This window comes from Limulus polyphemus, unplaced genomic scaffold (genome assembly GCF_000517525.1).
Source record: "Limulus polyphemus unplaced genomic scaffold, Limulus_polyphemus-2.1.2 Scaffold765, whole genome shotgun sequence".
NCBI classification, from domain to species: Eukaryota; Metazoa; Arthropoda; class Merostomata; order Xiphosura; family Limulidae; genus Limulus; species Limulus polyphemus.
The window spans coordinates 364,695-378,488 of record NW_013666375.1 but is presented as its reverse complement, the minus strand read 5'-3'; the positions used below and the strand labels follow the sequence as shown (position 1 = coordinate 378,488).

At 34.1% G+C, this 13,794-nt stretch overlaps 1 protein-coding gene across 2 annotated transcripts in view; it reads right to left on the bottom strand.

Annotated features, from left to right (window-relative positions):
• LOC106460402 overlaps positions 1-13,794 on the bottom strand; it is a 167,260-nt gene that overhangs the window by 48,762 nt on the left and 104,704 nt on the right. For both annotated transcript variants that reach the window (XM_022387120.1, XM_022387119.1), the window contains exon 5: positions 2,102-2,266. In XM_022387120.1, coding sequence (XP_022242828.1) covers positions 2,102-2,266 — 165 coding nt within the window. The remainder of the gene's footprint in view (positions 1-2,101; positions 2,267-13,794) is intronic.

Below are 13,794 nucleotides of genomic sequence, written 5' to 3'. Positions count from 1 at the left end.
TATATATATATATATATACATATATATATATATATATACATACATATGTCATCTAACTCCTCCTAAACCGCTGGTCGTACCGTTTTTCAAATGGTACCAAACGAACTTTCTCGGTACCGAGATTTGGATAAAGGTAAAATTATTCACCACACCACTTGGGGCTGGATCCCGGGGATTTCCCTAAAACCTCTTCTGCTAAATTGCTGGACTCGCCAATTTGTAAATGGTGCCAAACGAATCGTCTCGTCCACGAGGTTTGCACAAAGATAAAACTTTTCACCGACCCCTTTAGGGAACCTGGGTATTTTACGAAAACAATAAGTAGGCCTACTAACCATATCCTCTTGCTACTACAGCTCCTGGAATAATAACGAACAGAAATAAAATGTGATTTCTACCAAAAACAGATATGAATCAGATGTACTTCCGCAGGGTCTGTGAAAGTGTTCTGTTTCAAGAGTAAAGAAAACCAAAACTAAGAGTAACAAATATTTTTATTTCTTGCTTTTGGAGATCATAAGTCATGCTATGTTGTGCAACGTACAGAATGCATAATTCTTCTCGTGATTCATGGCATACGTACGTTTTACTGATGCCACGACAGTACAAATTGCAACGTTAAGCGTCCCTTATGTGACGTCATTTTAGTGCCTACTGACTGACAGACAACACACTACTGTAAAGTGGTGCGAGTAGTTAAAACAGGCGACTCCTCCAGGCAGTCTTTGGCCCCCCTTTCGGGGAAATTACCGTTATTAACTAGGTTAAGGACATTAAATTTGCATAATAGCGGCAATTAAACTCAAAAGTGCAAAACAGTAGTTCAAGCATTAAATTTACATTAGAGCGGCTCTGTAAATGTGGGCCATAGACCCACGGGTTCGCTAGTTCAGTACTATTTCTTCTCAACCTTGTTAGAAATATTTCTCTTATATTTCATATCGGCACTCAATAAGTAATTAAGAGTTCATGTGTTATGTGTTTTTCACAATAATTATCATTGTTTTGGTGTACTTTTTGTAACGTTAAGCTATAAAATTGAGGTTGTAAATTCCATAAAGAATTAATTCCTGCTAAAATAAAAGTTCATCTTTCATAGTTTTGAGTAGAAACTGGGGAGTTTCTAAATATGTTAGAGTTTAATGTTTCAGATATTCTAACTGCATAACAGATTTCTGTAGATTCCACCTAGTTTAGACCCTTGACTGTTGTGCAGACTATCATTAGTCACCAAAAGGTTGGACGCTAGACTGAGAAAAGGTTGAGAAAAATTAAAAAATTGCGATCACCGTATTTTTTTTTATCTTTTTTTTATGTTCTAAAGTTCTAAATTATTACGTTACACTCCTTCACTGAGTCATGATACTGCACACGCGGTGTGATATTCAGTTCAGCTGTTTGCACACTGCAACATTCAAGCAGAATCTTAAAGATTGATAATTGGTATAATTGTTCGATGTATTAATATGTTAAAATTATCATACAGTTTACCTTAGATACAGCAATAATTAGTACGTTGATCATATGGTACAAATATCATGTAGTAATATTTCGTAAAAATATCCAATGGATATAACTGCCATCTAGTGTTATTATATACGTAACATACTAAATTTTAGATTATATTATTTATTATTACTGTTTATATGCCACGAATTTCGTATATTATGTTACTAATATATAACAGAAATGACATAAAATGTCTCAGGCTAAACGAAAATATGTGAGTGGTTCTGGTTTCCCGATAGTCCCTTAATTTGTTTTCGATACTTATTTTCCCTTAAGGATTAAAAATTACACTTTAATCTAGAAACAACCGATTAAAAAAATCTTTACCTACCTCCCCCCTTTTGTTATTGTTGTTCAGGAAACCAAAAACATACACCTTTTTTATTTTTTTAAAGCCTTACAGACTAACATTTCACTCAGTAAACTATCTGGACGATTCTTTCCTAGCCTAATTCCGTTATAACACGGTTTTTAAAAAGATCGTCTGCCCGAAACGTCGTCGCACAAGATAAATTAGAAAAGTTTTTATTTAAAGGTGTCAATTTATCCGATATTATCTTTTACCCACGTATCTGGATGAATAGTGACTTACCGACTTTAATATCCCCTATACTCCAAAATACCCTTGGCCAAACGGAGCTTAGGGTCAATATGCTTGTTCCAGTTGGGATAGGGAGCTGTTCCTTGTACGTACAACCATCACTACTATACCACTCTGCTGTCAGATAAAGGAAAGGCACTGCAGTGGAGTTGATATCTGAAATTAAATTGGGACATTAGACAACAGAAGTCGTTTAGTATAGTCTAGTTTTTATAATGTCGGAAGAAAAAAACAAACATACATAACCATTCAAATCACTGCATATTTGATACAAACTTTAAAAAAAAGTTAATACGAAGTTTTCTGTAGAGAATTATTAAATAAATTACAGAATCAAAGGCTTATTTCTAATGTAAATAAAAACTAAAGTTCAACGGCTGCTCAATTTTAGTTTGGAAAACAACAACCGCACGGTTTACAAGACGAATCTTACAGCAGAGCATCAATAGTGAACAAGACCACATACTCACTGACCAACCAAAAATGATGTGCTTAAAACGTAAGTAGCCTGGTTAAACATAGAATAATGCTTGTCCTTCACGTGCCTTCGTTGCACGATCAGATGATGTGTGCTGAAATAAACTAGCGCAGATATTATACAGGGGATTTAATATTACGCGGTAGTAATGTAGAGTGAATGAGATAAGAAACAATTCAATCAAAAGTCATTTATTATTTTTAATGTTAATATATTAAGAAAATTTACTGTATTGTAACTGAGAATTTGCGAAGAATGGCACACAACGTGATTAAAATACCCTTGAGTAATAAAGACGATGATCCACGTTTTGCAGATAAAGGTCACGAAGTTTTTAAACGATTGTGATTTTAAATATATCTGATTTCCTGTTCAAAAATCGTTTCTTAGAAATCTCGTGCTCATGCGCAATACGAGGTTAATGTATCAGTTCGAAGGTGACATTTATCCTATAGACAGACGTCAAAGTAAATTTTGGACTCAATAAGCACCTAACCCAAATTTTACTTTATCTGATCAAAATCTTTATCACTCTTAACGCTGCGGTCGTAAAACAAAACAAAACAAAGACAGTGTTAATATATTTAAAAGTAACAAGAAAAGAGCACTGAAAGGGTGCTTTTACTATCTTTATATAAATAAAATAGCAACAAAAATATGATCAAACCTATTTACAACGTTAGAGCTTACTATCAAGTTATCTTGATTATCAAACTATTTCTGCATGAGTTGCTTTTTAAATGAGCAGCTTTACGAAATTCGAAATTTCAAAAAACAAACTAAAAAAGACATATTAGACTTATTTTAAAGGAGGCGCAGTAATTCAAAGGGTATGTGCCCTGTCAAAGTAAAATGCATTTGAATTAATATTAACATAATCAGAATCAGTAACTTATTAAACATTGCAAAAATCAAGACAGAGAAAATGTATAGAAAATGAACTAACCTTATTTTGTACGGCCGCCACCGCAACTTTCATTGTTTAAATAACAACAGATTGCTATTGTTGTCCCTCATGTAACAACAATAAAAAACAACAACAAACAATAAGAGACGATCGGAAAATGCCGAAAGCTCTTCGGATGGACGGCACGATAAGCGATCTCGAAGTTTTAAGGTGATGACGCGAAGTATTCCGCCATAATATAGTTCCTAGGTGGTCACAATATGTTACATAAGTTGCAAAGATGCCTAAAATTTAAAGACGTTTAGAAGAATTCAATAGAACGGGATATTCAGATTCAAAACGGAAGAAAATATATTTCAAATTGATTTTATAAAATACTTATCGTTCCGTTTTACGAACGAAAGAATGATCTTGGCATGACATGCATGGTACTTTTATATTTCATTTTAACATTTAGCTATAGTTTGACTGTCAACCATCGCACTTCTTTCAAAAGTGCCCAGTTTCACAGCTAGTACGATGCTAGAGACACTTCAATGAATGACTTTACATACAATTAAGGATGCGATTTGATTTTCACATATCCAACCGGTAATACAGTATATGCATATAGTAATTTTGTGCGTCAATTTTAGCACATGAACATGTAAATGTATTACACGAACATTTATATTTAGCAAATTTACATGCTTATGTAGTAAATCTCATGTTGAGTGTATCCACACGCTTATACACGAACTATCATGCATTGTATGCATCTATACAATTAGTGTGTGCTTACACCATATTACTGGCTGACTGTGGGTGTGCAACCCATGTTAATAACAAGTTACAATAAAACAATTAAAATATTAGTATCACCCATATTAATAAATCATACTAATGTTTTAATTGTTTTATTGTAACTTGTTATTAACATGGGTCATACTAATGTTTTAATTGTTTTATTGTAACTTGTTATTAACATGGGTCATACTGTTTTAATTGTTTTATTGTAACTTGTTATTAATATGAGTCATGTTAATGTTTAATTGTAGCTTGTTATTAATATGAGCCATGTTAATGTTTTAATTGTTTTATTGTAAAGCTACACAACAGGTTATCGTGCCTTGGATTTAATTTTGTAAGTCGTAAACTTACCACTGACCCACTGGGAGACATCATGCTAACGACATATATATATATATACAAATCACTGCGGCTGTATTATATATGTCTCTCTCTATATATATATATCCCATAAAATATCACAGATGTTTTTAAGAAACTGGTTGTTATAAACTGTTGAAGGTATAAATTTAAAGCAATTTTCTAATGTAGAGGGATAAATTCTGTATTTAAACAAATTATTTAATTCAACAGATAAAATATACCTAACTTCTCAATTTCAACAAGCACAAGCAAAATGTACTTAAGATGTTTCTCATCGCTATAGCAACTGTTTCAGTATCTTTGGTTTAAATTTAGAACCTCTAAAAGTTGGTTGGTGTTACTGTCACCATCTTATGTTCCTTAGCATGGTAAAATATCAGTTAACGAAACCTAAAGTGTAACAAGAAAGAAGAAAAGAAAAACACATTAAAATGACTGCATGTATGAAAACGATCTTTCAAACAAGACAACCTCCATTACAACTGCTTGATTTATGTGTTATTTACTCTACTTATTCTAACATACATTTATCGAAGTGCCAGTGTATAAATAGTGACGTGAGTTTGTCTTGTTCACGTGTCTCCGCCATACTCGGAGCTGAATCACTAGAATTCATTTCAAAAAAAACTTTCTCTGAGATACTATTCATTTAAAAAAACCTTTTCTCCGAGATACTATTCATTTTACAAAACGTTTTCTCTGAGATACTATTCATTTTACAAAACGTTTTCTCTGAGATACTATTCATTTTACAAAACGTTTTCTCTGAGATACTCTTCATTTTTCGAAAGTGAATTAGGTGCACACCACAACTCTCTTGCCAACATTTGTTTTTAAGAACTACACGTTTTTGGAAATGGCATTTCTACACATGTGATGCGTCAGCACTTTGAACAAAGTAACTCTTTTCTCAGTGTGCTTTGAGACACAAAAATAACACAACTTATAATTTATAATAACGAATCGTTTATATTTTCTCGGTGTTGCTGCTTTTTAGATTCCGGAGAATCGGAAGGATCACTGAAATGATCTGAAACAAGCATCATCAGGGTTTAATCAAAGTTAGGTCACAATGTTTTTTTTTTCTCTCTTCTTATATTTCTTTCAGTCATAATACCTTAATTCTATATTCTATCACAAATTAATATGGGAAGGTACTGTTTGGCATTACAATGGTTTGGATGCAAACCAACCAGCCATACTTAGCTAGCTGTATTATGAGGGTCATGACCCCTTAAGATTGTTTAGAATTATTGCGCAAAGCTATAATAACGACTATCAGTGAATTAGCCGTCCCTAATTTTGAGTTGATAGGTTAGATGGAAGGTAAATTATAATGAACAGGACTCACCGCCAACTCTTGTTTGACCGAACAGTGGGACTTAACAGTTACTCTTATAGTGCCACCTACGTCCCCAAAATGCGGAGCGCATTTTTGTGGTAATGGGAAGTGAAATATAAACCCTAGATTTTACAGTCCGGAGAATAATTAGACCACGCACTACCCACAGCCACTTTAGAACGGAATGATCTCTGTAATCTGTGGTAGGAACTGATAACTGAAAAACTGCTTAATATTAAAGAGCGGATAGCTAGTCAAGCATAAATTTACGTGAAATATTGTCAGTTACAGCACAAATAGCGAACCAGTCAGACGATGTATATATATATATGAAGTATGATGAATAAACTTTACTAATTCATTAGTTAGACAAGATTTTATTAAAGAGATTTTTGACCGAAATCCCTGCAGTTTAGGCAGATATTTTCGTCAGGCCTACAAAAACTGACACATCAAACACCTAAACAAATTCGGTAGTATTTTATAACTCGTCACACCTTCAATACTTTAGTTTGTTTTTAATACGAATCAATGTAATTAAAATCAAATCAAAAATTTGAAAAAGTCCTTAGTTCGCTTACGAGGAAGCGCAACAAAACAATTCCGATTAGGCCTTTGTGTACAGTCTGAAGAAAACGTAACAACTTATGCCGGCCAGCTACTTTTTCAATAAAGTACATATCCCTCCGAAAAGTCCGAAGGAATATGGAATTATACATAGCTAATTAATTTTATTTTATAAGAAACTACGATAGGAAGACCGACACAAGTCAATGTTTCTTTACGGTATCTTACGTATTGAAGTTCGTATTTATACGTTTTCCCGAGCCCAACAAAATGTGTACTACATGATATCACTGTTGTTAAAAAAGGGATTTCTTGGGCTCGACATCTTGTTCTTTTTTTTTTAACCCACTTCAAAACATTAACTTAGGCTCCAACGGATTTTGTATTAGCAACAAATCCAACAAAAAAAGAAAAAAATATCCGTTTTAAAGATGTCAAGTTGTTTTTCATTATATTGCTTTACATGCTAAAAAAACAACAAAAAACTTTAAAAATATTTTCATAGTTGGTTCCGTAGAATTTAACAGTAGATATTATACCAGACTGATTATACAAATTCAGAAAGTTCTAGTAATCAACGGCAATGATTGCATTTTTATTCTTTCTGGCGTCGCAGCTTCAGGATCAGACGTGCTCAATTATCATTGACTTCGTGTAAATAGATAGACAGATAAAGAAAAGGAACTTTCAGCGTCGCTTAAAATGCATACCAGGCGAACTTCAAAAGTTGTAAGTAACGTAATATATCTATCTTTACAGATCAGAAAAATTAAGTATCTACAAATACCTCGGGTCTACGCACTTAAGTTCAATATCAGACATTGGTGATTTTTAAAAGTGTAGAATACAACCGTTAATCTAAAGAAGGGGGGGGGGTCGTCACAAATAAAATAAGTCCTCCAGAGTAGTTTCACTACAAAGTTCGCCACACGAAATTCTTTTTTTTTTTTCTTTTACTATTTTATGTTAGGGCTATGTCACTGAAGGATCTGTAGTACTATTCTATATAAGCACGACCATATAAGAACTCTGGTATGGATCTCAACAATGACGCTTTGAAATGTAAATAAAATCATGCTTTACAATTTTCTCTTTAAAAAGTGCTCCCAAAAATTACAATTTAAGTCCAATGAATAACATAGATCCATGATGTAAAAATATGAATTGATATTAAAAACATAACGTGTACAAGTTCAGACATTTTAAAATGTTCTGGTGAGCCGTATAGTATAGAAACATGCGCGTGTCATGACCGAAACGGATTATAGGGATCCAGATTTCACTGATTACGTCCAAATACATCTTTCTTTTTTTTTCATAGTACAGTAGTTAGAAAATTCAAGTAATAAGCCCCAGTATTCACTAAAGTTTATAAATATAACCAGAAAACTAATTTTACTTGACTTTCCTGTGGAGAATCGTGGTGATTATATACACCAATGCAGTGGAGCCAGGTCTGACAGTGGGCGCCCACTTGTCGAGCGTCTGTCTAGATCCTAGACTTTACAGTCGAACCTGGCCGTGGGCGCCCACTTGTCGTGCGTTGCAGTCTTCAATCTCCAAGCACGTTGTCTAAGCGAGGAGTTCAATTAGGCTTCTATCTAAACTTCCTTGTTATTTCAATTTCATCCTACATAAAAACTACAAACGCGGATAATTAATTTGTCAAGAAAAACCATCTGAGAATACAGCCATCCAGTAAATAAAAACCTTAGAAGAGTATCTTAATTTTCACATTCTACTGATTTTCCCCCTTATATATGGTTATCTATATTTTCATAATTTCTGAAAAAAAACCAGAAAAAAAACAAGATAGATTTTCAATTTTAAAGACGTTTAAAAATAGCCATTCAGCAGGGATGAATTTGGTACATAAAATTTCGTACGATTACAATGCTAAGCAGTAATTTATTTATTAAGTTGTATGCTGAGGGTTTATAAAATCAAAACAACTTATTTCATCAATAAATTACATTAACCACAATACGAAAACAAAGTAACCTTTAAGCGTCTAAAGTGGCTCAGCGGTAAAAAATATGCTACAGATCAGGTTCGGTGTTCGTGGGGAGCGCAGTGCAGGATGCCCGTTATGTAAAACCCTCTAAAATTGCATATTTTGTGCATAATCCTTGGAAATATCTCTTAACTACAAAGTTCCCTACGCCGGGGAAAACACGCTCATATCTAATCCCAGAGAGTTTTAATGAAATATCCATAATTTCAAATCATACACACATATACAATAACGTTTAACAAATGTTTCTTTGACAGATTGGTGCTACTGCTATACAAATGTACAAGAACCTTCTACGAAAATGCAGTCGACTTGTTCGTACACTGTCAGGTCCTCTACGTACAAACTTGTCTGGCAAATCAGCGTGTACCACACTATATTACAGAGTTCATCCATGCATAAAATCTCTTGAACTGTTATAGATTGTCAAGCTCAGATATGTAAATATGGAAGTCTTTCTTCATAAAATATATATGTATATCAAAAGCATCACCTCATAATGGTCGAGCACAGCCGCGAACAAAATCGCTTAAAGAATTAGTCACGCAAATCAAATGTGCCAGTCGTGAACTCTCTTGCTCGTCCAAAATCGAGTGTATTATCGTCAGAGGTTTTGTTTAACTACTAAACAATATCGAGTTTATTATCGTCAGAGGTTTTGTTTATCTACTAAACAATATTGGGTTTATTATCGTCAGACGTTTTGTTTATCTACTAAACAATATCGAGTTTATTATCGTCAGAGGTTTTGTTTATCTACTAAACAATATTGGGTTTATTATGGTCAGACGTTTTGTTTATCTACTAAACAATATCGAGTTTATTATCGTCAAAGGTTTTGTTTATCTACTAAACAATATCGAGTTTATTATCGTCAGAGGTTTTGTTTATCTACTAACAAATAACGAGTTTATTATCGTCAGAGGTTTTATTTATCTACTAAAAAATAACGAGTTTATTATCGTCAGAGGTTTTATTTATCTACTAAACAATATCGAGTTTATCATCGTCAGAGGTTTTGTGTATCTACTAAACAATAACGAGTTTATTATCGTCAGACGTTTTGTTTATCTACTGAACAATATCGAGTGCATTATCGTTAGAGGTTTTGTTTATCTACTAAACAATAACGAGTTTATTATCGTCAGACGTTTTGTTTATCTACTGAACAATATCGAGTGTATTATCGTTAGAGGTTTTGTTTATCTACTAAACAATATTGAGTTTATTATCGTCAGCATTCTTTTTTGGCTCGTTCACAGTCTGCACCATAAAGGCGAATTGATTATCGTCAGAGGTTTCTTTTTCTTTCAAAATCTACAAATCAAAATCGAGTTTATTATCGTCAGTAATCCTGTTCTTTGTTCATAACCTGTAGCATAAAATCGAGATGACTGTCGTTCAGCGTTCCGAATACTTGTTCACAACCTGTTGCATAAAACAGTTTATTCTCACTAAAACTTCGTGTCCGATCCGGGCTCTGTTGGTATAACAAGAAGAACAATGACATTATTAGTTAAGTTTGTTTGATTTCGCGCAAAGCTAAACGACGGCTATCGAATCAGCTGTACCTAACTATGAAAAACACCTATTTAACATCAGCTACCTCCAGCTCTCGAGTTATTCTTGTCAGACCGAATAGTGGGATTTGACCAACACTCTTATAAAGCCCCAAATATTTGCTTGTTGTAGTTTAGCACAAAGCTTCACAATGGGCTATCTGTGTTGTGCCAACCACGAGTATCGAAACCCGGTTTCTAGCGTTGCAAGTATACAGACATATCGCTGTGCCACTGGGGGGCCATGCAGAATGACCTTTATGACCCCCATATGTATTTCGAGATGAAATGAAATTCATTTCGTGCACTCTAGAGCACGTAATAACAATATAACATTCATATAGATGAAAATACTCAGAAATACCGCTGAGCCACGGGGGGGGGGGCAAAGATCTAAACGATTTTGGGGGCGGCGGATACGGGACGCGAGCCGATCTGGCACACTAGCCACTGAGCAGTGCTCAGCATTATTGGTTTAAGAGCAAACGAAATTCAATAATATGAGATAATATATTATGTATAACTCAAGAGGCCGTTTCCAGGATGAAACTTTCGTACCACCGCAATTGTTGACTACCTAGTATTCCTCCCACAATTGTTGACTACCTAGTACTCTTCCATTTTACAGAGAGTTGTGTTTATGAGGAAATAGATTAATAATGTAACTAATGAAAGGTTGTGAAGAATACGAATATTAATTAAACGTTGTTTAGGTTATTCACGTTGAAATATTGTAACATGCTTTAGAAAGCAAACAAGGAGATTCCTGAAATATCACCATGTTTGTCCTCAGCTAGTGCCGAACTTGTCAAATCAGCTTTAGAAACTTTAAAAGCTTCACAATGTTCCTATTCATATTTTGTTTATAGGATAGTTCTTGTGAATGTATATTTTATTAAACTTACAAAACAAACGAACAAAGTGATCACTGTCTTTTCATATCCAAGACTTCCTAGTCATTCAAAAGTAATGCATTCTTAATAAGGACGGCTGACGTCAAACACTGAAAATTCAGTACTTTATTTAAAGCTTTAGAAGAGCTTCTTGTTGCTGTTAGTGCAACGCTACACAACGGGCAATCTACGCTCTGTCCATCACGGGAAATCGAACCCCGGATTTTTGCATTGTAATTCTGTGAACCTAGAAAAGTTTACTTCATTGAAAAGCGAGCAGCTCAAATTTCAGATGACGAATTGAGGAAAGTGGGCAGTTTCGACTCTGAAGATCTTAAAATGAGTTTACATGTTGACTCCAGAGTCCTTATACATCTAACAATCCTCATACAACTCTGTCATTCGAAAAGGAGATAACCATAGCAATATAACATACGTGGGATTTCGGAACTAGACAGAATAGCAAAAACGCTGCCAACTAACCTCGATTTTGCACGTTCTTAAATTGATGCCATAGCCTACCCATGATGCACTGAAGTGTTCAGGGTAAGACAACAATGATTGAACAAACTAGAACAAGATGACAAGCCATGTCTTGGTTAGGAAATACTTTTAAACAACATATCCGTTTCATTATACAACAGACAATATTGGTTTTATGAAACATATGATTAAGTTCCAAGATATAAAGCAAAGAAACGACTCTGAACTGTGGTCGATCTTATATGACCATTTATAGGACCCAAGTTATGTATGGCATTTCAAAACTGAAAACAAAACAAACAGAAAAAACAACATTCGATCGCCAAGTGACTACCTTTGGAGAACCTTAGAATTTCTGTAAGACCAAGCTATATGGTGTGCATCTTCTTCCAATTTAATAATAATATTAAACAATAAATAAAAAAAAGACTTACTATGTTTATGTTTTTTTTTACAGCAAAATCACATTGGGCCATTTGCTGTGTCCACCGGAAAGAATCGAACCCCATATTTTAGCGTTGTAAGTCCGTATACTTACCGATGTGCCACCAGGAGACACTTGCTATACACCCTTGAACATTGAAGAATATATATAAGACTTTGACACCAGAGTTTCGTATGTGTTAACGATACTTTAGGGGTACCTACAAAACCTTGGCCGTGGTTACTTGGAACACCTACACGACACTGATTATAGAACTCTGGAACATCTAAGATACATTCGTCACTATAAAGCCTTGTTCATATTACTTTGGGACACCTATATGACACCGATCATAAAATTCTGGAACACCAACAAGGCCTTGGTCACTATACATTTTGGTATCATCTATAAAATCCCACGGTACCTTGGGAGCAGCTACATGACATTGATCACGAACCTCTAATATATAGCTTGGTGGAGTATCTATAAAGCCTTAACCATGGTACTTTGAGAGATTTATATGACACTGATCACGGACTTCTGGAAAACCTGAAAGATCTTGGTCACGATAAACTTTGAGACATCTATAAGACATGCAGGAGACAAAAGTATTGTAAGCTATCAATATTGTAGGACAGGTAACATCCAAATGAAAGATTGACTCGTGAAAAAGTATAGAGATGCTTGTTTTATGGATAATCTGACACTTAAGGAACTTCCGTTGAAAGGTATTAAAATTAATTATATGTATCACAACTACTGCCATTAAACGAGTGTTAAACTTTATAAGACGAATGATAAAGATCAAGAATCCTAACAATTTACACCTTTAGAAAGCAGTGATGTAAAAACGAAGTCTAGCGGCACTCCATACTTGTAACTTCTTTAGTCAAAGTATCTGCTCGATAAACATGGTGGTAGTTTGAATACCACATGATAAAAGTTCTCTCTTTTTCAGAATTCCTTGCATTAAATAAATAAAGAACCAAAGCTAGACATATGATGCTTCAAAGGCTTTCTAAGAAAGGCAATTTGTTTCTGCCACAATGTTATGTCCAATTGATAATGAGGATTTCAGATGTAGTCATGGTTCTAGACTTTTCTGGAGGACATAAATGTAAGCATTATATAGGGGTGGGGGTTGACAACTCTTCTTCATTAACTTTGCAATAAATAATGAGTTGAATGAGTATTTGTGTGACAAAAACTAAAAGAACTAATTCAGATAATTAAGTAAGCAGTGAAAACTTGGTGTATAAATCCTGGTGCTTTCATGTTTCTTGTAAAACAACTTAAACAAAAATACGGTGATATAAAGTTCGATGTTGTCCTTGTAGTATTTTGCTGCTTGTACGACCACATGCGCGACAAAAGTTTTATAGTAAGTGTTCTATTCACAGTATGTATAATGTCAGGTAAAATATCTTTAAATGAAGAGTGATAGTAACGTTTCTACCAAAGCTTAAGGCTATTATATATATATATATAATTCTATAGCTGTAGGAAATTCCCAGAAATTACATAAATTATACAAATAATATACAAACACAGACTAAAAACGACTCAATAATTTTAAGATATTTCTAATTTTGAATCCCTTCTTTATGACCACAAATTGATTAAGTTCAACGATCATAAAAACAGAAAAAGAAAAAAAAGGTTGAAGATAGCTTTTATATGTGGAAACATCTGTTAGCTGAGTTCTTGCACAGATCTTGAAATATAACGTTGATAAATGGAAACATCGGCACGTGTAGATATGTAGATCTTGAAAGTCGAGTTGTTCAAAGCTTGAAAATAGCGTTGATAACTGGACCAATTGTTGGTTGAGATGTTGCAAAGGACATATCTGTGAAAGAAAAGAA